Below are 27,596 nucleotides of genomic sequence, written 5' to 3'. Positions count from 1 at the left end.
TACAGTTCTTGAGTGTTAGTCTCCCACTCTGTTATTCTATATACCATAGATGAGTGCAATCTTTCTATGTCTGTCTCTCTCTTTCTGACTCATTTCACTCAGCATGAAACTTTTCATGCCCATCCACTTGACTACAAAATTCTTGACCTCCTTTTTTCTAACAGCTGCATAGTATTCCATTGTATAGATGTACCAGAGTTTCCTCAACCAGTCATCCGTTCTGGGGCATTCGGAAAACAGTGATAGTTTTATAAAGAACTCAGAGAAGATAAATTGCTAGGAGGTTTATTTTGGGAGACATTCAGAATACATGGATTTGAATACATTGATTTTGTGCAATATTATATTTACTATTATGTGAGATGATTTTTCTTTTTTCAGAACTGAGGCATATTTTTGGACTGGCTAGAGCCTAAATATTTCTAACTCTACTCATGGAAAATATGATTCTCCCAACAGCTTGAATGTTCAAGAGGAGGAAAATACAGTAACATATCTATTGCATTTTGTGCTCTAACAAGTGAATTGGAAAGGTTATGGATTATGTACCATAAAAAGAAATACTCTGTCTATAAGCTCAAAAATACTTAGTTTAGATTTTGTGTGTGTGTGATGGTATAGGTACTATTGAAAAACCTGGTATAAATGTTAAATTAAAAATAATAATCCACATTTGAGAAGTAGTATTAAGGGCTAGGGAAAAAATAACAGAATGAAGACTAAAAGCCCAAGTCAGATCCTAGCTCTTATTTTCCTGTGTCAAGGACTTACACAAAACAGTCTTCTAAATTGTATAATGCAGTGATGCTATGAGAATGAGTCCTAAATTTTCTTTTCTGTCTAAATTCTAGTTTTATTATGATCACAGAAATTATTTTATTGGTTCCTTTTTAAATTGTAGGTTTCAATGACAATCATAAGATACAATACATAAAATTGTTTATGAATAAAAGTTTATCCATATTGGGTCTGAGGGCTAGAGTACATGCTTTGCCTACAGAAGTCCCCAAAACAGTTACCTGGTACCACATTACTCTCTAAGCAATGTAGAAAATGACCCCTGAACACCTCACATGGGGTGGCCTCAGAGCACCCCTAAGTATAGCCCTAAAACAAGCAAAAACAACAAAAATTTAAGTTGTACTAATTCAGTTTTATATTGTTTGGGTATATAAAGCAGTACTTAGAGATCTAAAATAAGATTTTGAAAAGAATTCTTATTACAAAATGATTAAAGCAAATAATTGGTTTTCTAATTTCATGGGTTTTTTTCTTATAAAGTAAGTCCATGTTTTCTGTATCAAATAGATAGCACTGTAGCACTGTTGTCCCATTATTCATTGATTTGCTCGAGCAGGCACCAGTAACGTCTCCATTTGTGAGACTTGTTGTTACTGTTTTTGGCAGATCGAATATGCCATGGGTAGCTTGCCAGGCTCTGCTATGCGGGCAGGATACTCTCGGTAGCTTGCCGGGCTCTCCAAGAGGGATGAAGGAATCGAACTCAGGTTGCCGCATGCAAAGCAAACACCCTACCCACTGTGCTATTGCTCTAATACAACAAATAGGAATTTATTGTTTAATATGGATGTTTTTAATATGAGTTTACTTAAAAGAAGAAAAAAGAATGTCTTTACTTTTTATGACTTACGGCATTATGAATTTTTGATCAGCATGTTAACATAACATATTGAATGCTGTTAATATGCTATTTATTGAACCTTAATTCAATAAATAGCATAAAATTATACTGTGTTAGGATTTGAAGAGATGTAAAATAAAATTCTCAGTCCAGTGAGTTAGTACAAAAGTGGTAAGGCTCTGGCCTTGCCTGTGGTGACACCAGTTTGATCTCTGGCACCTGTATACTGTCAGAAGTGATACCTGAGCACAGAGCTAAGAGAAAGCTCAGAGTACAGCCAGGTGTGATCCAAAACTACAAAATAACATTCCTGATTTCTTCAGTCTTATAATCTAGTTTAGGGAGCCACACAGTAAAGAAGTTGACCAAAAAAAGTGTGTGTGTGTGTGTGTGTGTGTATTTATACATATGTGTATATATACATATATACATATATATGCAGGCAAGCCTAAATTTATCCATTACACAGAGTGAAAGCTCAATGCGTATATCATTTGCTAGATTAAATAAGACTTGACTGCGTTATCAAAAATTGTTTCTATGGTTACTATTGCTGACTTAAAAATAAATGCCATTGCGTCAAATCCTTCAAGAAAAAAATATTTAAATATTATGTAATGGTACTGAACAAAAATAGCATGGCCTGAAGTCAATAATTGTGATCAGGGCTTTTCTCCCTCTCAACCGACCCTCTGCCACCTTCTTAAACAGTTGTGAGAGGGCCAGAGGGAGAGCTTAATAGGCTGAGCACAGATTGTGCTTGCAGGAGGCCCAAGTTCTATTTCCGCATCACATGATCTCCCAGCACCACTAGGAATGACCTCTGTGCAGAGCAGGGAGCGATCCCGAGCACAGCTAGGTGTGACCCCAAAACAAAGAAATGAAAACCAGTTGAGGAGGGAAATGCTTAGCTGGTGTCCCCAAGAGGAGAACGACATGCAAAAGAATGGGCAGGTGGCACATTGGGATATATTCAGAGGACAGTAAGTTGGGTTGAATTCAAAGTTGAATCACCAATGCCAATGAAGAGAAAAGCTGCGGGCTGCACAGCATAGAATGGCAGTATAGAGAAGACTGTGAGGCTCGCCTTAAAGGAGAGAAAAAGAGATTGCATGCACCAGGAGAAAAATCATTTGAAGCCCAGATAATCATTTGCAGAATGCTTTCAGGAGGCATCCTGTCGACAGAGGCTGGGGGAATTGCCCTGAGTCTCGGGCAACCGGGAAGACTGGGGCAGCGTGGAGCTGGCAGCAGAGGGAACCGCACACTGTCACATGAGGACCTGGTTTCTCAGGACAAAGTGTGCTGGATTCTGGAATCCTGAGTGTGGCTTTTACACTCCACTGACATAAAAACGCCAAAAACCTGGAGGGAGTTCTGAAGCAAATAGCAAGGACTATTAAGAAAGTTGGAGGACTCGTTTACAAGGGGAGAATTTAGGGAAAGGGTTATAGCCATGGCAATGGGTAGAAAACAGTACAAAATAGCCCAGCGTGCAAAGCAATGAGGAAAGACCAGCAAGGGCTTGGCATGGCTGCCCTGAAAGAAACAAACAAAAATCAAAACCTGAACTAGCGGGGAAAACTTAGAAACTAATTAAGCGGGGACGTGTAAGCCAAATGGAAGAGAATGTATGACCTCAAAGGAGACGGACTTGGGAAAAAAATATATGTAACCTTTCAGGAAATGTTTCCAGTCTGCAAGTACACAGTACAAGAGGAAGATTTCTTGGCATTGAAGATTTTATTTTTTTTTTCAAATCAGAACACTGAATTGAATATGGATAAGGTGATACTGATGATAATATTAGTAGTGGCAGAATTAGTAAATCGTTATTTGCCAGGCACTGTTGTAAGTGTTCTACATGTGCATTAAGTCTCTTAATCCTCACAGTGGTCCAGTAAGTACCAAGGGCAGTAATGGTAGTAGTAGCAGTAGTAGTATCATCATCTTTACAGTGCTGAAGAAGAAGGAATAGAGGTAGAGAAGGGTCAGGCTGTGGACAGAGCGCTAGCACATTGCAGAGCCAGGAGTTGAACGTAAGCAGCTGGCTCCAGGATTTATCTTCCAAATCAGTATGTTCTGTTGCTTTGAAAACTAGAGCGAAAAGAGGAATCAGCCCCTGGGGAGGAGGAGCAGGCCAAAGGAAAGAGTTGCCCAAGGTTATTACATTGGAAGGTTCCTGGAAACGGTCCCCTTCTGAAGTAACATCCGTGGGGTGAGGCCATGGTCCGATGCCTGTGACTCCATGTCACATGTCTTGTGAGAAGCAGAAAATTATCTTGTGGGTTCTCTGAAAAGGGGGTTAGTCTGTGACGACAAACTCCCCTCCTTGGGAGAATTCCTGATGCATGTCATCAGCCCAAAGGGAAATCCTGTCTCAGTCATATCTCATGGGAGACTCGAATGTTTTGCCCCACACGCTTAGTACTTCTCAGAGACCTTGGCATATCCTGAGAGTCTGAACATTTGACCACTTGATTGATTCATAGATTCAACATAGAGATATTTATCGAACAAATAAACATCACCAGATTTCTCAGATCTGAGCAACTCTTCAGAGAAGTCTGATGAGAAATAACAGCTTCAGCGTCTCTGAAATTAAATTCTTTGAAAACATCCCGACCAAAGTGACTTTAATGGTTATCATTCAAGGGAATACATCAAATGTTAAAGTCTGGAACTAGTATAATGGATCCAGAGATGAGGTGGAGATCCTTGAACTTCCTGGAACATTTGCTGGGGAAGCCAGTTTAGGAAATGGAACCCTTATGCTGTGTGCAAGGAATTTGGGGGTACAGAGATGAGACAAAGATTCTTCAAATCTTTATAGTTGACACTCTGCTGAAGTGATGGTGCTAGAACATCTGTGTATGAAACCTTCCCATTAACAATATTGTAAATCACAATGCCTAAAATAAAAAAATTTAATAATAATATGGGGGGGCAGAAAACTTTATGATTAAGAAGGTATTATGCAAATGACCACACCACAACTAAGAACAGGGAAATGACATTTTAGTGGCAGAGATAAAGTACTTTGGGACTGGGGCAAAGGCTGGGCGTTGAATGGTATATGCTCTGGCTTTGATACCTAGAGAGAAAGCTGGAGAGAAGAGCACAAACAAAAGCAAAACTGGAGCTACGGATGCTTAATGGGGAAGTGAGAGATGGAGCTAAAAGAGAGGAAAGCCTCAACAGGCACATTATTCAGTTAAAGTTGATTCTGCAGGAAAGTCTATCAACTTTTGTGATAAGAGGGTGATATCGTTGGAACTGATCTTTTAGATCAGGCGGTGATCCAGGACCAAACTGGAGGCTGGGGATACTGGCCAGGAGACTGGCCAGTCAAGAGCTTAGGATTCCCTAAATATAACTCCAGGTGGTAGCAGTTGCTTGGCAAAGGAGCAAAAGAGCAGGTGGAAGCAGGGAAGACTGAGTTGTCGTCCTGGTTAACCAGGAAGGTGATAGTGTCATGCACTGAATTGAAGGGCACCTTTAGGGAGAAGTAAACTTGGAGAGGAAAGTAATTTCATTTTTGATGGCACTCAGATGTTTTGGGAACACACATGGATACACATATAGATGCATATGCATATGCATATGTGTAAGTGAAAGCAGCTAAGCCACAAAGACATTGACATAATGTACATTGAATAAGTTGAAGATTCAGAAATGTGTGCTTTCTGAGTGATGTCAATGGTTTTAGCATCAGTTTTCACCATTTAAAGCAGATCTGGCCAGGAACTAGCTTCTACTTGTATCTAAGTGCAGCTTCTGCTTGTATCTTGTAAAACTGCCCAATGAAGTTAGACAGTAGCTTTGATAAAGTTATCATCCAGCTGCCATAAGACATAGATCCCCTAAAAAGGAAGATGACAGCCCTTTTAAAATGAGAAAAATTAAAACTTGCATTTTGTGTGCAAGGTGTAAAGGTATACATTATTTAAGACACATGTACACCCCTACATGCATGCATAAAATACAGATTTATCTGGTCCTTTATAGCAGAGGAGTAGGCTATTATAATATCAGGTTTATCTGAAACAGTGCTTGTTAGTTCGTATTTTCCTGACTTAATTACCAGTAACACCCTCTCTTTCTCTAAATGGTGTCAATGACAGTTATTGGTACTCTTCCCATAGCTCTAAAATATTGAACTTTGCAATCTATCTCATTTTATTCTCAGCTTCTCTTTCAAAAGAATCAGCCTTTTTGGATGTGAGTTGGCCGATTTACAAATGTTACATCCTTTTAGTAGCCTTTAACAAGGAGTAGCAGAGTGTTTATACACATATGTAATAATGTTATAGTCTCCTCACTCTCTATCCCCTCCCTCTGACCACACACACACACACACACACACACACACACACACACACACACACACGGATCAGACCCAGGGCTTCAGACACATGAAGCATAGGGACAGGTTTCACCGCTGGGCCACATCCCGATCTTTAATGTAATTCTCTAAAAGCATATCTGTGTGATATGTCAGTGCTGCCAAAAATTTTGATTTGCCAATAGTCAGATATCCACATTGGTAAAAAAAACATATAACAGAAACACTCATGACATAAAATGCATGTGACAGAGAAAGAAAACCCATGACTATGCCCTGCCAAATGGAGTTTGCTCTAGACTTGGGGATTTAGAAAATGTGTGCCCCATGATTATGTGAAACTAAAGACAAGCTTTTTAACATAATTTTCACAATTCACAACTCTCAAACAGAAAGTTAGGAATTTTATTTTATTTCAAAGACAGAACCTGCAGTTGTCCAATGTTGGCCTGGTGGGAAGAATCCAGACCTCACATTGGCTCCTTTTCTGATTTCTACATCAACTTAACGGAGGAATTCATTCAGCAACTAACCCAGTAGAACCACAAGAAACAGATGCAACCAGAGTACCGGGAACATTAGGGTGATTTCATTGAACTGTAATCCAATTACTTCGGTGCTACTTTTATTTAGAAAGAAGTCCGTGTGTGCGCATGTGCATTTGCCAAAACATTGAAGAATTGCACTAATATTTTGGCAGCTCCTGTTACCTAGCTTGACTGTTGTTTCACTCTCTCTGTTTCAAGCCATGTTTTCATGCTCATACATTTATGAATTTAGTTATAATTAATCATTTAATATGAGAAAATAATCCTTTTTTTCCATTGCAGCCTTTTTTGGAAAATACCTCAATGAATATAATGGCAGCTACATCCCTCCTGGGTGGCGAGAATGGCTTGGATTAATCAAGAATTCTCGTTTCTATAATTACACTGTTTGTCACAATGGCATCAAAGAAAAGCATGGATTTGATTATGCAAAGGTAATTTTCAGCCACTTTTACACTGCATCAATTTACTTTGTGCATAATGGGGAAAGACATTTTCAGTGAGCTAACATAAGCGCCACAAGACTTGCTTTCTATGTTCTCACAAAGTTAGGATAAAAAATTTTAAGGTAATTTTAAACTCTTGGCAAGAAGGAGACTCTGGGAACACTGACTGCACAGTGATCTTTCCCCACTCATTAGGGTGAAAGGCTTTTGCTAAAAGAATACTCAGGAACAAAATTGGTGCCCCTGCTTTTGTGATAATTTTTGGTTTTCTTCTCTCCAGCCCCCCCCCCAGTATTTGTCCATATAATTATGTGTTCATCTTGTACTGTTTTGCTTTTGCTTTTCACTGGAGTGAAAGTATAGTTTGTCTGTTGCTTCAGATTTTGATGTAAGAATAAGAGCAGACAAAGAGCAAGATCAAAGGTTGAGAAACCACTTCCCTTGTTTTTACTCCTGTTGGACCATGCCGGTATGTGACAGGAACACCTGCTCCACACATTCTTAAAACTGATCAGTCCTAGAATCACCAAATTAGTTCATAGAAAATGCAATCAACATGTCCCATGAGTCTCTAGCAAATGGATCCCATTTTTGACTCTGTAACTTTGACTTTGTAATTCACACAGTTTTTTTGTGATTGCCAGTTTAATTTTTAGGTCATCAGGGTGAAAGTGAAATTAGCTGAATTTAGCTTGCTAGTTTACCTAAAAATATCCTCTTCCCTTCTAGCTCTGCCTTCTTCCTCATTTACCTAAAAGAATCCAAGGATCTGCTCTGTGTAGCATAGATCACTATGAAAGAGCTATTGGTAGAATTCGAAAAAGGGGACTTGATGTCATTTTGGCCCATTGTTATCTCTCTACTTGAGCTGATTTGGGCACTAGGGACTTTGTGGGCGATAAGGTGTAAGTTTCTCCCCTTTGAAGCTCTCAGAAAACAATGAATGTAAATGAATTCACAAACATTGCTAATCGGTTTCCAGACTCATCAAAGTTGAGAGCTGGTGGGGACCTTGGCGGCAGATCTGAGCTACTTTCCACAAAGGGCACTAATTGACACTGCTATCATTTTTTATCTGTGGGGGATGCTTTTCATGCTCCTCAGTCAAGCTATTAACCTTTCTCTCCCTGTTGTCCTAAGGAGTGCAAAATAATCAAGATTCCTTCCAAAGACTAAATCAGCGTAACTTGCCCATTATCACAGCTGATTAAGTGTCAAAGACAACTGTGTCCAGAAAGAATATACATCTTTTTTTAGTGAGGAAAGGAATGAAACGGACACTCCCATGGAAGGAGGTGATAGCCTGTGGACTTGTTCTAACAATGACACATGTGACCCAGATTTTGGCCCTTCGGCACTGCTTTTGCAGCTGTTCTGGTCCTTGAATCTACATGTGATTAGTCATGCCTGGCAGCTTCTGACACAGTGAACACAGCCTGGGCACTATCTCAGTGAAGTTTAGGCTGAAGTTCCAGGCCAGTGATACACATGCAGAGGGAGCAGGTGGTTTAATTTAAGTTTTCATCTTTCCTTTTAATTCCGTTTCCTCCCTCTCCCTTGTACTTGCATCAGCTCCCCCAGACGGCGGGTTAAGTCATTTTATTAACAAGTCGGCTCTAATCCCAGCAGCTGTATCATTTTAGTTGTGCAATTAACAGAGCATAATCTGCAGGAAATCAACTGCTCCCCATATTTCGTGTTTTGACTCGATTGATAAACTACTGCCGTGTTCCCCCTCCGCACCCAGAGTTTGGCCACGCTTTGATGAGAGATGATTGTGTAATTTTCCTACCAGTGACTTTTTCGTTTAAGAGGGGGAAATCCCCCCCCACTTCCAAATTCCAGAATGTTCTATTTGATTGGTGCAGTTGTGTTTGTGTGTGTTCTACAACTGAATTCGCGGTGGGTATGGGTGTTTCCTGCTCTTGAAGTAATTAAATTTTTTTTTGTCAACACATTACATCAGTGAAACCTGAGAGGGAAATATGTATCCGGTGTTTTGTGAGTTCTAGCATTGAGATCACCAGATCTGGTCCTTATCTGGAGCCAGCAGGCCTTGGTTATTTTATTTTATTTTATTTTATTTTACTTTTGCCCCCTAATTGCTAAGCTGGACACCACTGAAAATAGTTTTTTGGCATGTTTCTGAGCTGGCCACCCTGCAGAGTCACTGGATGGAGATGGATTTCCTCTGTGATGGGAGATGTTTTGCTGTGTTAGGGAGTCCCTCCCTTCCTGCGTTAGACTTGCACTGTTCATTCAGTGAGTTGCTTTTGAGGATATACAGTATTCAGATGTGAACTGATAAATGTCACTTTTTGTAATTTTTGTTTTGTGTCAAATGTATGTTTCAGGACTACTTCACAGACTTAATCACTAACGAGAGCATTAATTACTTCAAAATGTCTAAGAGAATGTATCCCCATAGGCCCATTATGATGGTGATCAGTCACGCTGCGCCCCACGGCCCAGAGGACTCAGCCCCACAGTTTTCAAAACTGTATCCCAATGCTTCCCAACACATGTGAGTAATGATGTCAGTTCTGGGGGCCGTTGGCTATGGGGTCTTTCCTTTGCTCCCCATCTTCCCCCTACCCCGTCTCCCTCACCCTGGTGTCTTCCTCAATGCTCATCCATAAAGGAGAACATGCTCTTCTGCCGTGCAGTCACAGAGCGGCATACAGGCCATGGAACCTGCAACCAAACTTGACTAGTGGGTTGATTAGAAATCACGTTTCTAATGTTCATTAGCAGCTGAGTGGGAAGGAAGGGAAGTGGAAGGGAAGCGTGAGTGAGGGTGATCTCTTGGGAGTTCCCTTTAGTTGTTGAAAATAACTGTCAGGGGGCTGGAGCGCTAGCACAGCGGGTAGGGCGTTTGCCTTGCACACGGCCGACCCGGGTTCTAATTCCAGCATCCCATATGGTCCCCTGAGCACCGCCAGGGGTAATTCCTGAGTGAAGAGCCAGGAGTAACCCCTGTGCATCGCTGGGTGTGACCCAAAAACCAAAAAAAAAAAAAAGAAAGAAAGAAAATAACTGTCAGGGCTGGAGTGATAGCACAGTGGATAGGGCGTTTGCCTTGCACGGGGCCAACCCAGGTTTGATTCCCAGTATCCCACATGGTCCCTCAAGCACCGCCAGGAGTAATTCCTGAGTGTGTGAGCCAGGAGTAACCCCTGTGCATCTCCATGTGTGACCCCCCCCCCAAAAAAAAGAAGAAAAGAAGAGTCATCAATATTCTAAAGTAATGATGCTAAAGATCAAATAGAGTGTGCATTTCCTAGCACCGAGGAATGGGACACAAGGAAAAGAATTCACCGATGCCTGCAGTCCCTAGCCTGCTCTTGGAAACAGGGGTTTGTTTTCTAGGCATACAGTGCAGTGGTTTTTGTTTTTTGTTTGCTTGTTCGTTTGTTTGTTTTTTGCTTTTTGGGTCACACCTGGTGATATATAGGGGTTACTCCTGGCTCTGCACTTAGAAATTACCCCTGGCAGTGCTCAGGGGACCATATGGGATGCTGGGAATTGAACCTGGATCAGCCGCATGCAAGGCAAACATCCTACCCGCTGTGCTATTGCTCCAGCCCCAGCGCAGTGTTTTTGCTGCAGAACTTGAGTGTGCTTACCCAGGGATCGTTGGCCAGGTCAATGCTTTAAAATAACCTGTTGTTTCTCTGAAAGTCAGGCTCAGGGGCAAGGTGTGTTTGGGGTGGGGGTTGAGAGGAGATAGCAGGGGTCGGGTCAGTGTTGGGAGCCACAGGGAGGGGGTTGATGAAACTGATCTGCATCATGCTGGCAGTCCTCTCTAGCCAGGAGCGGAAAGACTGCATGCTTTTTGGCAGCCAGAACGTGCTTTTGTTTTTCACTCTGTTGACACATTCTACTCCCCATCCCTTCGCTACAGCAGTGTAACATGCAGAGCAGGCAGCCGTCTGTCTTCTAAGAGTACAGCGACCTTAGAAGTAAGAAAGAGGGAATTGATATCACTAAACCTCCCAGATTGCTTTTTAATCTTTTGAGGCTTAAATGCCTCTCTTTTCATCTACACTAATTTTTCTTGCCCAATCCCAGATAGAAAGAAAATAGATGAAGCGTACTCTCATATGAAAATAGAGAAGTAACTGCTGAAGGCACAAATTCCTGGTCCTTATGTAACCATGCAGAAATTTTTCTTTATCTTCTTGTTTTCTATCTTATAACTAATAAACTGATGGCCTCTGGGCAATGGTATTTAAACCATGTCTACCATAGCAAGTGATTTAGCAAGAAGGAAAAACTTCAGAGCTAATTGAGGATGGAACTAATATTAAATGTAGAGTGTTTTAGTTATTGAGTATACCCAGGAATAATGAAGGTAGAAGGTGTGTTAGTACATAAAGTTATCCCAGAATTTGGGGAATATGAACCTTGGGAATTAGGATCTGGCAAAGACACCGTGTTTTAGAACCAACTATATGGGAAAAACATAAGTGTCTGAAAATCTATCCTACACAGAATCATACAGCTGAACACATGAGTAAAACCGGTATGGCAAGCAGCTCTCTCTTACATATCACCTACGGATTTGGTGCCTGGCTGACCCAAGGAACGGGAAAGGCTTCTACGATGTCACCTTTCCCTCTTATTGAGTCAAAAATCACTTTGTATAGTCTTCTTTGTGGCATAAACTGAATCTTAGTCTAAGGTGACTTTCCATAACTGCCAACCTTACCAATGTTTCCCCAAACTTGAGGGGCTGACAAAAAAGTGGTATTTTATGGTTCTTTAGACTGATTTTGAAGTTTTAAGGTGAGAAGCTAAGCCTATAGGAAAATCAGCTGCAGATTAAGAGATTCTGACATCTCAGTGACATGCACAGGCAATAATCACACAAGGAACCTTCAGTGTTTTCAGGGGACTCAACAATGTCTAAAAGGAGAGAGAGAGAGAGAGAGAGAGAGAGAGAGAGAGAGAGAGAGAGAGAGAGAAAGGAAGGAGGGGGAGGGAAGGAAGGAAGGAAGGAAGGAAGGAAGGAAGGAAGGAAGGAAGGAAGGAAGGAAGGAAGGAAGGAAGGAAGGAAGGAAGGAAGGAAGGAAATTTGAAGGCATTTTTGATCACAGCAATTAGGATTTGTTTAGTTTCACAACTATTTCTGAGCACCACCTATGATGCCATTCAGCACAGCATAGACAAGAGGAAGACATTGGAGAACAAATAGGCTAAGTCAAAGCCAGTTGGCCCCAGCTTTTTAAAAATAAGGTTTTATGAATCGCAGGCCACACTTTTATTTATATATGAATTATATTATCTGTGGCTCTTTCATATCACAACAGAATTAATTGTGGCAGATACCATATGATTTTTAATTCCTTAAATATTAACTATGGGGCTGGAGCAATAGCACAGCAGGTAGGGCATTTGCCTTGCACGTGGCCAACCCAGGTTCGATTCTCAGCATCCCATATGGTCCCCTGAGCACTGCCAGGAGTAATTCCTGAGTGCAGAGCCAGGAGTAACCCCTGTGTATCACCGGATGTGACCCCAAAAAAGAAAAGATATATTAACTATAATGATCATTTATAGAGTAAGTTTGTCTCAAACCCTGTTTGAGGGAGAGGTTGGAACAGTGTCCAGATAACCATGTCCCTAGTGGAATAAGTGTTAGGCTCTGGAGAAGGTATTCAAGGCAGTGAAACAAGACCTAGAGAAAGAAGTAGACCAAGAGGTATTCAAAGTGAGTCTTGAAGGATATGTAAAATTTCTGCAACGGCTTCTCCAGATAATAGGTGGAGACTGAGGAGTTGATTTGCGGAAGCGAATGTGGCCTACACACCTGTTCAGCATGTAAGGAGATGCTCTGAGGTGTTCATGTGTATCAGAGGGATGGAGCCTGACAGGACCTCTGCAGACTTTTGAGGTTTTGGTGAATTTGTTTCTACCCATCAGCAGAGAGTCCCTTGGAGATCTTAGTAAAGTAGCAACAGTATAATATGATCTACTCATTTTCACATGTAAATCTGTTCCTTTTTTAGCTCAAATGAACCATATGTGTTTTACTTGGTTCTATGATATAAAACCTACACTGGGCAGAGTGAAAAGAGCACAGCTTAGAGGTTATCCCTTTGTCAGGGAGAGAAATTTTCTTGTGGGCAATTTCTTTCAACCCTCAGATCCCCTTTGTCCAATCTGTAAAATGGGGGTAATACTCTCACCTTAATAGGATGTCATGAATAAAAATTAAGAGAGGCAGCAGAGCTAAAAATCTCCATCTAGGACTGAGACAGAGAAGCTATATCATAGAAGCAAATACTTTTGATTTTGGGTGTGTGTAGTAGTGTTCAAACTCCAGGCCCAGTAAGGCAAATATAAGCCAATTCTCCTTCATCTGTAAACTTTGTAAAACTGCCAACATTTGTTTTTTCTTGACCCCTCCACCCAGAAGTCCACTTAGTTGAAACTTAGGGGGAAACAGCTGGAGAAAGGACAAGTTGAGGCTTGCCCATTGTGACATGACAAATCTCTTGACAAGCTAAGACCACATTGTGATGAGCCCCTTGCACCTGGTCATTCTACAAACACAAACAGGATGGGTGCCAATCTGGGCTCTGTTTTCTTGCATCCAGGTGCAAAATGTGTGTGCTGGGAGGGGAGAACGCCCTTTGCTATAGAAAATAAAAATTCATGTGGTCGTTGAGAGATTCAGCCTCTATTTGCTGCTAAGCCTTGGGCTTTGGTGCACCTAGAATGGGCAAATGTGCTGTCTCCCGCGGGCCTTGGGAGCCTGGATTCCTGGCATCTTTGCTGCAAAGGGCTTCCTGGCTGCTGCTGCTGCTGCTGGAGAGAGTCTGAGTGGCTTTCTTGTCACTCTGAGTGACTGCACAGGTTCACAGTTCAGTCCATAGACAAAGGGGGCGAGACAAATCGAAGACAAGCTGCCAATTGTGGTGCAGGGAGCTACTGAATAGCTGGGCTCCTGAGTGAAAACATTAGCAAAACATTCAGGCAAAGGGATGCAAGCAGTTAAGCGCTTTGTAAAAATATTTGGCAGGTCCTATGAAAACAGAGCAAGGAGCCGAACTCTCGCCCCTGGTGTGGGGACACCAGGAGCGTGAACATGTGTGTTCCTGTAGGTCTCTGTCCTCCTCGGTAGTCAAGCATGATCCAGAGGTCTTTCATCCGGCCCCGGGTTAAAGCTCTCCGACCTTCCCAGCCTGGTGCACACGTATCATACTTCCACAGTGATGTCTGTTCCCAGCAGAGGAAGGAAGCAGCCCAGCACTGGGGCGCTGCTTTGCAAACCGAGGCTAGAGGTTATGCCTACCAAGGAAGAATGAGAGCGGATTACCAATCCCTCGTGACAGCAGGGATTGCTTAATCAGACAGACCCGAACCACTCATGCCCTCTGAGAAATCTGACATCATAATCCTATTTTAAAACCCTTCACTATAGCCCAGCCCCCCTCGTACTTGTCAATAATCCCCCCCATCCTCATAATAATGTATTCTGTGCTCATGTATTCTGTGCTCACTCTAACATTACTTCACTCTTCTGCTTTAGAGATGTGATGATCTGCCACCAGTGGACCAGATTGTAGGGGAAAAGATTTCTTTGACCCCCTTTGTGATGATTTTATAGAAAATTAAGATAATCTTACCACCTTCCTATGAACTGTGCCTTGCCACTGAAAAATAGTGGGGCCAGAAGGAGAAGACAAGGTTTAGGGTTCATGCCTTGCACGTGCCTGAACCTTGTTCCGTTCCCTGCTCCATGTGGTCCCCGCAGCATTGCAGGGAGGCCCAGCTAATCCCTGGCACTGCAGGGCCTGAGCAGCATGCATCCTCAGGCTCCTTCGCTGGGCTGAGTCGCCAGCCCATTTGGCTATGTGTCACCTCCTGAGCACCATTTGAGAAGCCCCTACCCAATTTTTTGTTCCATCTGAACATTTCTCTCCATTCCTGAAAATAATGTCTGATTATGTGCATGCACACACACACACACACACACACACACACACACACAAACATGAAGCTCTCTTGAAGTGAAATCTAAAGTTTCTGCAGAATAATTCTGGCTGACTAAGTTGCAAGATCTGTCCTGCAAGTGGACTTTGTGGAAAATGTGATATGTCAAAGGAAAAACTCCCGGGGTCAGCTTTAGATCAAAGTTTTCGAAATACCTTTGTGATCCAGAGTTAGAAAGGAATGTCTGTGTGAAAAGGCATTTGCATATTCTTTTCTCATTTGTTCCACAGATATATAAAGGGAGATGCTTTGAACGTGAGAAATATTAAATTCTCCATAAAACTCTCTCCTTGGGGCAGCCTCCTTGCTTCCTTTCCCTTATTCCCATGCTGCCCTTTTCTTCATGCTTTACTTCTCAACGCACTGCCCTAGTCATCCTCATCCCTGATGTCACAGTGCACAACTCCAGAGGGCAGTGTTCACCCCAACAAGCAGGGGAATGGTGCCTTGGAATTCTGCAAATGCAAAGCAGCTTCTTTCCAAAAGTAGAAGAGGGTTTTACTCCCTCTCTATGCTGAGGAAGATGACTCTGCACTATTTGTTGTACAAGTCATCATTTAACAAACCAGGAAACATGTGAATCTGCCTCCTCACAAACATCAGAACATTTTAATATTGTATCAATAGTTCATCAGTAGGTTTTTATGTATGTAAAAAGACATTTTAAAGTAGTTTAATTCCATCAAATTTTAGATTGACAAGAATGAGGGCCCATGGGCTGGCGCAATAGTACAGTGGGTAGTTTGCCTTGCATGCTGCCAACCCCAGTTCAATCCCTGGCATCCTATATGGTCCCCCCAGCACCGCCAGGAGTAATTCCTGAGTGCAGAGCCAGGAGTAACCCCTGAGTATCGCTGGGTGTGACCCAAAATAGGAAATTTAAAAAGGATCCAAAATAAAGACGCAAACAAAATAAAAACAAATTAACCATGGCTTTGGTCAAGTTCCATAAGTAGATAAGGACAAAGGTAGAGTGTGAAATACAGGTGATTTTTTGCCAGACATGCTCTATATACTCTTTACAATCACAGTTGATATGAAGTGGACCTCTGTTTGTGTATATACTTGCACAATGCAATTAGAGTTTGCAGCATCACGAGAAAATTCTTTAACTTACTTTTCTGATATGACGACCTATATTCAAGATCTTTTGGTGTTAGTTCGTATCTGTTCAGATGTTGTCATCTAATGACGTTCAAACTCAGGTGGAGACGCTCGTCACCGAGCCAGTGAAAGAAGTTCAGTCTTGGTGTAAGTTGAGATGGTGTGGCTTGGGAGATTAAGTATAGAATTTCCATTTTAATGCCCTGAGTGTGTCTTAAATCTGTATAAATGGCATTTTCTGGGAAATGAGACCTATTTCATTTCTCACAGAACAATAGTCCTGCTACCAGTACCTTTTAAGGTTAGATCATTAGGGTTTTTGTTATTTGGAACTCAATAACAAATGAAGAAAACACATGTTCGGATATAAAAACTCTAGAAATGTATTTGTTTTCACTGGGGTGACAGTATAGACCATCATCTGTAAAAATGAACTGTTAAATACTTTGCAATTCCCCCAATATGGATTTAATATACACCACATGCATTTCTTGAAATGGTTTCTTTGCTAGTAAGAATGTTTCCCATAAAATATTCTCCCTTCAAAAGGAAAGGTGGCATTACTGATTTTCAGAATTATTTTTCCTGTGATATCAATATGTAATACTGATTGGTAGGAAAACCCACGCCCGTAAAGACCAGGCATCAGAGGCAGAGGTTTACTGCCAGGGCGATACTCTCGGGTTTGCTGGGCAGGATCTTCAAATGCACAGTGGCTAGAGAAACGCGCTAACTTGAGGAAGTCTTCCTAAAAGATGTTTGTGCACTTTCAGATATGAGACTCACCTGTGGAGAGCTATAGATCCTCTCTTGAGAGAGAGGATCTAGAGTGTACAGATCTGTACTTCTCTCGTCCCCTCTGACCAGACAACACAAAGTCTTGCCGGACTAGGCACCTGGGACTATAACAATGACATAGATTATTTTCCCCTAAGAAAGCCACAGAAGGCTAGAGAGATAGTAAAGGGTTTAAGGTGCTTCCCAGGTTAGTTCCCTGGCACCATGTGTGGTCACCCGAACACTGCCAGAAGGAAGCCCTGAGCATCACTGGGTATGGTTCGAACCCCCCTACGCCTAACCCCCCTACGCCTAGCCCCCCCACTAAAAGAATCAGCAGATGGGCCATGGCAGTACACCAAAGGGATGGAGTGTCTGTGTCACACATGCATGACCTGTTTGATGCACAGCACAGTTGGGTGTGGCCCTGACTTAATCTACCCACCAACCCCCTGTCTGCCGATGCAACACCCCAACATAGACTACCAAGAACTATCAAACGTTTGAGGCAGATTGAGTCTCACCAGGACTGTCCTGCAGGCCCCAGCCAAGCACCTCTGGAAGGCCACTAACCATCATAGTTCTATTCCCCCCTCCTCCCCCCCTCCCAGAAAACTGCAGACGCTCAAACATGGCTCTGCTGTGTCCCGTGCATTTTTAATCAAATGGTCAGAGCCACCCACCTTTTCACTCCCGCTTTTGTGCATCTTGAAGGAACAGGCTTTATACTGTGTTTGCCATGAAAGCAAGCGCTCAGCTGGCAAGGGGCCCCTGGATGGGAGTAAGAGTGGTTTTTTAATCAGTGTGAATACTCAGGATTTCAGGGCTTCCTTCTGACAGAAACGGATGCATCTGCTCTCCTTTCAGAATGCAGGTTTTGAGGTGCTTTTTGTAGGAGTCAGGGTCTTCTGCCCAATTTGTTTTTTTTAGTTGCCTCTATACATTTTTTTTTTAATTTATAAAAATGGACATAAGAGGTCCTGCCTCCTCCGCTCAGTGGGAGGGGTCACAGCAATTCAATGAGCTATGGAATGAAGCTAGGGACCCTTCCTCAGCTCCCTGTAAAAACTGTAAAGTTCCAGGATGCTGATAAACACCATGTTTGTTCCCTGGAATCCTTGCAATCTCCTTTACCCCTCACAAAAACTTTATGAAGTTGTTATTGTCACTGTGGGGATGAGGCACTAGAGCCATAGAAGAAAAAAAAAATAGTCCGAGATAACACACTGCTAATTAACAGCTGTGGTGAGCGTGCATGCATGAGTCCCAGAAAGTCTGGAACAACTTTCTCTCTCTAAAGCAGTTACCTGCCCGCTCTGTGTTCAAGCTGACAGCTCCAGGCTCCCTTTGAATCATTTCAGCCAGCTCTGGGATAGGGGAGACAGACTTCATGATCACTGGAGGCCAGAAGGCCAATTTGGCAGCCCCCAGCAGGAGGCAACCACAGTCCTTTGGCAAAAGACCACTTTTCAACAACATTGTCAACCTGTATCGTCTGGACGTGCAGAGCCCTGGGCAGTTGGGGTACCCTGGGAAGCAGTAGCAGCCTGCCCTCTCCTAAAAGACAAAGGCCTTCCCACCCCCATCCCACTCCTCGCCACCTGCCGAGACCCCCTCCTGGCTTTTTCATCCCCAAGCTGGGGGTTATCTCCCACATGGAGAAATTAAGGGGGAAAGAAGGGCAGGAGAGCGGGGAGGGTCGGCTGCTTTGGCAAGAGCCCTAGCTCTCCTTTTTAATGGAAGCCAGATTCAGCATATGTCATTCCGTAAATCCGGGGGTCCAATTGGAGGCCTGTAATTTGCCGCAACCTCCCCTGTCCCTCAGAGCGAGGTGGAGCCGCGCCAGGCACATCAAGGTAAGGGGTGGAAGATATCATTTGCCCACTTGGAGCCGGTGTTTCGGTTTCCTATTGTAATTTTTATTTGTGTTGAGGTTTTGTGGTTTTTCAAAAGTCAACTAGGTTTATTTTAAAATTAAGGCAAGCCAACATCAAAGGCTATGAGTGGAGGATGTTTAGGTATTATAAAGAAAGAAACGCCGTGTAATCTTTGCTCGTATTCTTTTCCAGGGCATGTATCAGTGACTGGCTAGTGGACGTTTCACAAGCAGCTTGCTCTTTTTCTCCCTGACTTTGCTCTGTACCCACCCACCGACCCCTCAGTTCACCCCATAACTGAACATCCTTAACTTCGAGACTGAGAAGACCCCTCCCTCCCTTTCCTTGGCCTCTCGCTCTAATCTGGTTTGTAACGTGGTATCCCAAGTGAAGATTAGGAAACACAGGTTCCAGTCCTTCCCTGCTTCCCAGTTCCTGAGATCCTGCCCCATAACTCACTCATAGATAGGGGAAGACTTCCGGTGCAAGTAGGACTAGGTGGTCCCGGTGTCATTTACTTGGTAAGCAGGAGAGAGTTCCTGATGAGCGCCTCTCTTAATAATGAATGGTAGATGGGGCCGCAGCGATAGTCCAGCGGGAAGAGCATTTGCCTTGCACGCAGACGACCTGGGTCCAATCCCTGGCACCACCGGGAAGAGCCCCTCAGCATTATTGGGTATGCCCCCCTCTCACTGCACAATAAAGAAAAATGATAGGGAGAACTGAGAGATGGTCCAAAGACTGGAATCCTGGCACTGCATATACGGTCCCCTGAGCACCGCCAGGTGTTGTGCTTGAGCATTGCCCAGTGCAGACCCCCACCCCTCCCCAGTCCCATATAAACAAATGATAGTTGTTACCTGAAAAGTTGGCCTTTAAATGCTGCAGAATATTCTTTCAATCCAGTTACTTATATAGAGTGTATTTTTAAGAGATTTGTTGTTCCTCCAAACAGCTTTTTTAGGAGAGGATAACATTTGCTGATTCATCCATCAGCAAACTGAGCCACATACACTTGATCCGGGAAACTGACTTTTAAGAACAGTCTTTGCTCTCTGTTATGTTGTATTTCCGCAGATGAACCAGCACTTCCAACTGGTTACTCCCTTTTTTTTTTTTCTCTAAACAGACCAGTGATTCCATAACGTTCTCAATTATTAAAAGTTCTACAAAGGACTTGCAAAAAGAAATGTGTAGTAGTTAAGAGGCATGGAAATGCCTCAGTGTGCAGGCTTGCATCTCAGAGCTCCAAGGTCCTTTCTCCACGCCCCCCACACCCTGGGTAATTTGCACCACAATGGAGGGGAGTAGGCGCTGAAACAAGGCTGGGCTCTAGTAACTGATTGTTTCCCTGGTTGTATAGGATAAAGGAGAGCTGGGAGTCACCTCAGTGCTGACAGTCTTTCTCTGACAGAATCCTCCCCGGAATGGTGACTTTTCATCAAATTTCTTCATCAGCATGGATCAGTGATTGTTCTCTAAGACAGTTTATTTAGAAAGCTGTAGCTTTTATTCCAAGCTGTGGGAAATACTTTCACCTCATTTTTCTTTCATTTTCCGGGATTCCTATAATATGAGTAGGACCCATTTGAACCTCTGCGGAGATAAAATATAGGCTTGAACTGACCCGTCCGTGATCTATAGACGTACCTCCTGTGGTGACCAAAAATTATACGGTGTGCTTATATTGATATGTCTAAAAAAGTTAGTATTTTCATTGTAATCCACATATATTATAGAAGTTGATGTGGTTATAATTCCAGCAGATCTAATTAACTTAATAGTATCTGTCAACAAGAATAGAAATAAGAAAAATTTATAGAAAATTGGGTGTATTAAATAATCAATAAAATACTCTAATAAATTTAGGAGGAATATGTTGAAATTATGATTCATCATCATTCCACATATTTGTGCCTATATTTTATAGCCTAGTTAGCAATAAAATTTTATGAGTTAACCTTGCCATGAAAACATTCTCTTCTTCATTGCAGACTTTTATATATAGATTGGGAACATAGCCATGATCATCTTGATGTGCTTTTACACATTTTAGTCAGTGAACCAAAATGAACTTACAGTAATTATATTTTTACTCATGAGTCCAGATTTTATAAACTTGAATCTCTGTTCCTTGAGAGAGTCTGCGATGTTTAAGTTAGTGAAAACTTCCTAGCTTATTAACACAAAGAGAAGATAGATACATGGGAGAGGGAAAACGTTTAGTATGTCTAATTTATTTTTACTAAATGATGATTGCACAACCTTTAAGATGTTTCTCAACCTTGGGTTATTTCTCTAAATGACTGAGTAACAACTATATATAGTAAGATGCTTTTCTGGGTATTTTCAGAACTCCTAGTTATAACTATGCACCAAATATGGATAAACACTGGATCATGCAATACACGGGACCCATGTTGCCCATCCACATGGAATTCACAAATGTTCTACACCGCAAAAGACTCCAAACTTTAATGTCGGTGGATGATTCTGTGGAAAGGGTAAGCTCATGAATTTACCACCAAGGTCGTTTCTGTTCAAGTTTTCCTAGAGCTGTTTTTACTGATTCTGTAATGATTCCTAATTTTGATTCATTTTAAGTTTCTAAGTTTGGTAACTTGATCACCTTAACCATATCTTGTCCCCTTTCAATCTACCTCTTCAGGTTTGGTTCTTATGAATTCAGTGCCTAAGAGGAAATTTAAGTCATAACATTGTAAGTCAGGGCTCCCTCCATAAATTATTGTCACTGTTACTGTCACTGTCGTCCCACTGTTCATCGATTTGCTCGAGCGGGCACCAGTAACTTCTCCTTTGTGAGGCTTGTTGTTACTGTTTTTGGCATATCGAATATGCCACGGGTAGTTTGCTAGGTTCTGCCGTGCAGGTGGAATACTCTCGATAGCTTGCCGGGCTCTCCGAGAGAGATGGAGGAATCAAACCCAGGTTGCCACATGCAAGGCAAACACCATACCCGCTGTGCTATCGCTCCAGTCCACATTCATAAATAACTTCAGTAATATTTGCATTAAGCAAATAATGTAAATAAGCAAAATAGTTCCCTAATGATATAGTTGGAGACATTTAGGGATTGTGATGGACTTGAAATCAAGTCCATGTCCCCTAAACTAGGGGGCAATTACTCAGTTCCAACTCACTTTTGCCCTATAGAAACATAAGTCTAGTCTTATCTGGTCCCTTCACTTTGTGTGTGTGTTTCGGCAGTGTATGGGGGGAGGGGGTTGTTTGGGTTACACTGAGCAATGCTAGCATTACTTTTGGCTATGTGCTCAGGGAGCACTCCTGGCAGTGCTTGGAGGACCATATGGGATGGGATGCCAAAGATTAAACCTGGATGTGCCATGTGCAAGGCAAATGCCCTACCTGCTGTACCACTGTTCCAACCCCTCTCCTCACTTTTTTTTTTGTTTGCTTTTTTGAGTCACACCAGCAATGCTCAGGGGTTACTCCTGGCTCTGCCCTCAGGAATCACTACTGGCGGTACTTAGGGGACCATATGGGATGCCAGGGATCGAACCCAGGTTCGCTGCGTACAAAGCAAATGCCCTCCCTGCTGTACTATCGCTCCAGCCTCTCTCTTTTTAAAAAGAAGTCAGAAAAGACAAAAATTTTACTTGAAATATTTTGTGAATTTTGAAACATAAGACAGTTAAGACTTGCACAAAGACTGTATTGACCTAATTGAGCTCAGAGGCAGGTTGCCTAGTATTTCTTTTAACTTTTGATGATTGCGAGGATAATATTAAATTTTGCTAAAACAATGGACTTTTAAAGTAAAAACATTAAAGCTTGATGGTGAAATCGTTTTGTGGGTTTCTTTTTTTCTAAGTAAGTAAATGAAAACCTTAATTCAGATGTGTCAGATTCCAAAAGGTTACATTTCCACTCTGTCATTGGGTTTTATCCTTCCAGAATTGTAAACAACTGAAAAATATGGTTACTGCTTGTGTTTGGCTGCAAACGTTAAAACAACTCTTGCCTTTTGAAAATAATAGGGAAAAAATGAGGTGAGATCATGACATGCCGTGGCCCTGTTACACCACCACAATTGCTTCTGACTTCTCTGTGTGTGCTTGTTGTGTTGCAGCTGTATAACATGCTTGTGGAAACAGGGGAGCTGGAGAACACATACATCATCTACACTGCGGACCACGGCTACCATATAGGGCAGTTTGGGCTGGTCAAGGGGAAGTCCATGCCATACGACTTTGATATCCGCGTGCCTTTCTTTATTCGTGGGCCAAGTGTAGAACCCGGATCAATGTACGTACGTCTGTTTGCACAGTCCATTGCCATAGCTCATGTATATCTGAAATAATTTTATTACCAGTCTCAACGTCTGGTTTCCTTTCATCCCAAACCAAAAAAAGGGTGTAGGCAGGCTGGTTATTTAGAAGATGGAAACCCACCCACCTACCCACACTGCCCACCACATGTTAAATTAAATAGTTTCTATTTAAAGGGAAAGAAAAAAAAAATAACTCAATGACTAATTCTCTCAAATTGACCAGACTCCATATAGCCCATGTGCCTTGGGGCCCTTTTTAGACGAAACATTATTTTTCATTGTCTTTGAATCATAAATATACTGTCATTTTAAACAAATATAAAACAGTGTCATCCTGTAAGGTTTTGTGGTGTTGATGATTTTAGGCCACACCTCGAGTTTCTTCGGGGCTGCTCCCTTTTCTGTACCCTGGGATCACCCCTCATGGTGCCGGGGAAGCATGCAGGGCCGGCAGTGGAACCAACCGTGCACATGCAGGCAGACATGTGCTCGATCTCTCTGACCCCAGTTTTTATTTTAGTTATGACTAAAGAATCTTTTAAAGGAAATGAACATCTTATTTTATTTTATTGCTTTTTGGGTCACACCTGGCGATGCACAGGGGTTACTCCTGGCTCTGCACTCAGGAATTACTCCTTGCGGTGCTCAGGGGACCATATGGGATGCTGGGGATCGAACCCGGGTCAGCCGCATGCAAGGCAAAGGCCCTACCCGCTGTGCTGTCGCTCCAGCTCCCGGAAATGAACACTTTAAAAGCCTGCTTTTCTTGCAAAAGAAGCTTAAAGGCGGAAGCTCTTTTCCTGTCACTGGGCGAGTCATTGCATCCTTCCATCTCTAGCTTCCCAACATAAAACGGCTCTGCCTGTTGTGACACTCACCTTTTGGACAAATAAGATTGTGCCCACAAAACACCAAAAGAGTAAAAGAGCCCCCGTAGAAAGCATGGATGCTGGAGCAGCCCTGTTAGAGCTTCTAGCCTACACCCCAGTTCAACAATGAAGCATCACAGCACGCACTCATCCTCGGGGGGTGACACTGGCGGAATTTCTCTGAAGAATGTTTTTGTGTAACTCTGGATTATTAGAAATACCTTGGGGAGGGGTGTTGGATCTGTGAAAGGCTGGGTAACAAGAAATGCATTTACCTATTTAAAAAAATGTGAATTATTTTTAGAAGATGGATTTTGAAAATCCTAGTTTAGCCAGCATTTTAGCGTATAGACATCTCTCCAGCCCAGCTCCCATGAAAGTCTGTGCTGTTGACCACTCAGCCACTCTGGCCAAATGCACCCACCCCTTCCTGGGAGATCAGATAAGAGGGCAGAGGCTTGGGTGGTCAGTGATTCCCCGTGTGCAGAAGGCAGCCCTCAACATCCTGTCTCCTCTAGTACTGGTTCCAGGGTCTAACCTCTGTCCCTTTGCAGAGTCCCACAGATTGTTCTCAACATCGACCTGGCTCCAACCATCCTGGATATCGCTGGGCTTGACACACCTGCCGATGTGGATGGCAAATCTGTCCTCAAACTTCTGGACCTGGAAAAGCCAGGTAACAGGTGTGTCAAAAAAAGATTTTTTTTTTCCCCTCAGTCCCTAAGCACACTAGCCTGCCAGTACCTGAAAGAAGGAGAAGAAAGTTCTCTCTGCCCAAGAGAATCACCCCAAGCGGTTCGTGAATAGCCCATTGACGGAGAAGCAGTCACGGCCTGTGGGAAGTGAGAGGTGTTTCTTTCAATAAACTTAGCACAGATCCATTGGGGAAAACAGCCAGATGCCAACAGTAAATATTTGCATTTTGATTTCAGGTTTCGAACAAACAAGAAGGCCAAAATTTGGCGTGATACATTCCTCGTGGAAAGAGGGTAATTATTGGTTCCTGGGGCGCTTCTGGGAAGCGTTCCTAGCAGGCAATTCTGCGGGGAGCTCCTCCACCTCCTTTTTTTTGTTTGTTTACTAAGCATGCATGTTTCGCAAGCTCAGTCACTAAATTGAATGTTTGCTACTCAGTCTTTGCTGGTGAGCTGAGAGGTGGCTGTTGCATCATAACTTAAAGAATTAATTCTCATAAAACAGGAGTATAAGACTTATAAGTTTGTGTTACTTTGCTTTCTGATCTTGGCTTTCAGATTGGACCAGTCTCTCAACTTTCTCAGCCATAATCCTTCAGACCTGCATGAAATACTCTTCTGCTTCCTTTCTTTATGTTCCTTTTTTCAGTTTTAAATGAAAAAATATGTTCAATTACAATTATGCCAAGAGTCAATTCTGAGTCTCCCCGTTTTGATCATTAATGTTTAGTATATTGTTTTTCTCCAAATATATATTGAGAGAAAGGTATTTATTCAATTAATTTATATACTGTCACTGTCATCCTATGCCTCATTGATTTGCTCGAACAGGCACCAGTAACATCTCCATTGTGAGACTTGTTACTGTTTGGGGCATATTGAATACACCACAGGTAGCTTGCCAGGCTCTGCCGTGCGGGTGAGATACTCTCAGTAGCTTGCCGGGCTCTCCAAGAAGAGTGGAGGAATCAAACCTGGGTCAGCTGCATGCAAGGCAAATGCCCTACTAGCTGTGCTATCGCTCCAACCCAAATTAATTTATATACAGAACAATAAAATTGAGCATGGGAAACTGGAAAGATAGTACAGCAGGTAGGGTGCCTTTCTTTCTTTTTAAATTTTTAAAAAAAAAATTTAGTCACCAAGAGTACAAAGTTATTCATGATTGGGTTTCAGACATACAATGTTTCAACAAGGATCCCTTCGCTATTGTCCCCTTTCCTCTACCAATGGAATGGCCCCCACCTTTCCACCTTTACCAGTTGCCCCCACCTGCCAGTCTTCCTCTATGAGATATGCTGTGTGTGTGTGTGTGGTGTGTGTGTGTGTGTGTGTGTGTGTAAAATAGGTTGCTGATAAGGCTTTGCAGCACTTTGCCATCTTTCAGCGCCATACTTCCCTTCTCCATAGACATTGCCCATCCCTGTCCTATGCCCCGGCCCCCTCGAGTAGCATGTTTCCTACTGAATACCAGTTCTCATGCAAGTAGGGTGCTGTTCTTACAGACTTCTGACCTAAGTTCGATCTCCAGCAACCCCTATATGGTCCCTGAGCCTGCCAGGAGTGATACTTGAGAACAGAGCCAGGAGTAAGCCCTAAGTACTGCCAAGTGTGGCCCAACCCATCCCTCTTCCCCCTTCCCGTTCCCACCCAATACTAAACATTTCTGTCCAAGGCTTTCAAAGTAATGGTTTAGGACAGGAGAAAATTGTATTCCACTTATAATTTTCACAGAGACTGCATCCAATATTGAATTCTCATGGACAGAGCTTCACCAACATTCTTATTGAAAATCCTGTTCTCACTTCTCATATGAGAAACTTTTTTCTTTCTCTCAAAGGAAGTTTCTACGTAAGAAGGAAGAAGCCAACAAGAATGTCCAACAGTCAAATCACTTGCCCAAATATGAAAGAGTCAAAGAACTGTGCCAGCAGGCCAGGTACCAGACAGCCTGTGAACAACCTGGGCAGGTGAGTGACCCAGCCTGTCGTTTCCTCCTCTCTGCTGCTTTATTCCTAACCAAAGGAATGTCAGCATATAAGATACTATACATTTGTGCATCAATAAGATTATTCTGGCGGACAAGGAATGCTTCCTGGGTGCCTCTTCCCAAACTGAGAATCGTCTCCCTGATCTATGTGTTCCAGGCTGGGCCTCTTCACCATTGCATGGGATCCCCCTGTTTATTTACAGTGGTGCCCCTCTTCATGATACTCTCCCCTTTTGAAACCCAGATGTCAAGAACAAAAGGGATAATTTGCGATATATGTATTTAATGTAATAAACAAGCCACATTTTTCAGTATAATTGCTTGTATGAATATAGGAATGAACACAATGTTTAACAAAAGAAGAAAAGGTGGTATGCTCAGAGAATTCTAAATTTCAACTCAGTTAACGAGTTCTAGTTCAAAAGAACAGATACATGTAGTTCAAAAGATCAGAGACTGATTCCATGTGAACAAATCAGAATCCAGAGATGGTTAAATCACAACCATCCCTGTGGTTTCGATTAACTGGGTTGAGAGGTTCCTATGAGTCAAATCATGGGTGGATATGGGGCCAGTAGGCAAAGCACTACCCCCCAAATCCTTGCTATTACTACCCAGGACTAAATTCAGATATCAGCAGCCTGGAGGAGGAGAGAATCTATGTTCCCGATCAGGGGTCGAAAAGAAACAAATGTCTTGGTATATAACTTTTACATAAAAATATTCTGACATCAAATATTGCAATAGAATGATCTTCATGAACAGAAATATTACCATAAAACTTAAAGTTATCTATATTGTCTATTATATTAACTAAAATTAAAGAAATGCCAAGTGGGAACTAAGAAAGTGAGAACCTATGGGCACAGGTTTGTTTAAACACTTTTGGGTTGAAACTTATATGAAAAATAATGTTATGTCATGATAATTGAAGCTCTGAACTTCTGCCTAATTCATTGCAGGTTAGGACAACACTTAAGAAAATTGAAA

The 27,596-nt window shown here is 42.4% G+C and overlaps 1 protein-coding gene across 7 annotated transcripts in view; it reads left to right on the top strand.

Moving 5' to 3' along the window:
- Nucleotides 1-27,596, top strand: part of SULF1 (sulfatase 1) — a 182,021-nt gene that overhangs the window by 115,358 nt on the left and 39,067 nt on the right. For all 7 annotated transcript variants that reach the window (XM_055127400.1, XM_012936068.2, XM_055127396.1 and 4 more), the window contains 7 exons: nucleotides 6,818-6,969; nucleotides 9,336-9,505; nucleotides 21,094-21,244; nucleotides 22,852-23,027; nucleotides 24,476-24,604; nucleotides 24,854-24,910; nucleotides 26,457-26,586. In XM_055127400.1, the coding sequence (XP_054983375.1) occupies nucleotides 6,818-6,969; nucleotides 9,336-9,505; nucleotides 21,094-21,244; nucleotides 22,852-23,027; nucleotides 24,476-24,604; nucleotides 24,854-24,910; nucleotides 26,457-26,586 (965 nt within the window). The remainder of the gene's footprint in view (nucleotides 1-6,817; nucleotides 6,970-9,335; nucleotides 9,506-21,093; nucleotides 21,245-22,851; nucleotides 23,028-24,475; nucleotides 24,605-24,853; nucleotides 24,911-26,456; nucleotides 26,587-27,596) is intronic.

Source organism: Sorex araneus, chromosome 2, assembly GCF_027595985.1.
Source record: "Sorex araneus isolate mSorAra2 chromosome 2, mSorAra2.pri, whole genome shotgun sequence".
NCBI classification, from domain to species: Eukaryota; Metazoa; Chordata; class Mammalia; order Eulipotyphla; family Soricidae; genus Sorex; species Sorex araneus.
Note: the sequence above shows the minus strand (reverse complement) of the source record. Positions and strands in the feature narration are given on the sequence as shown.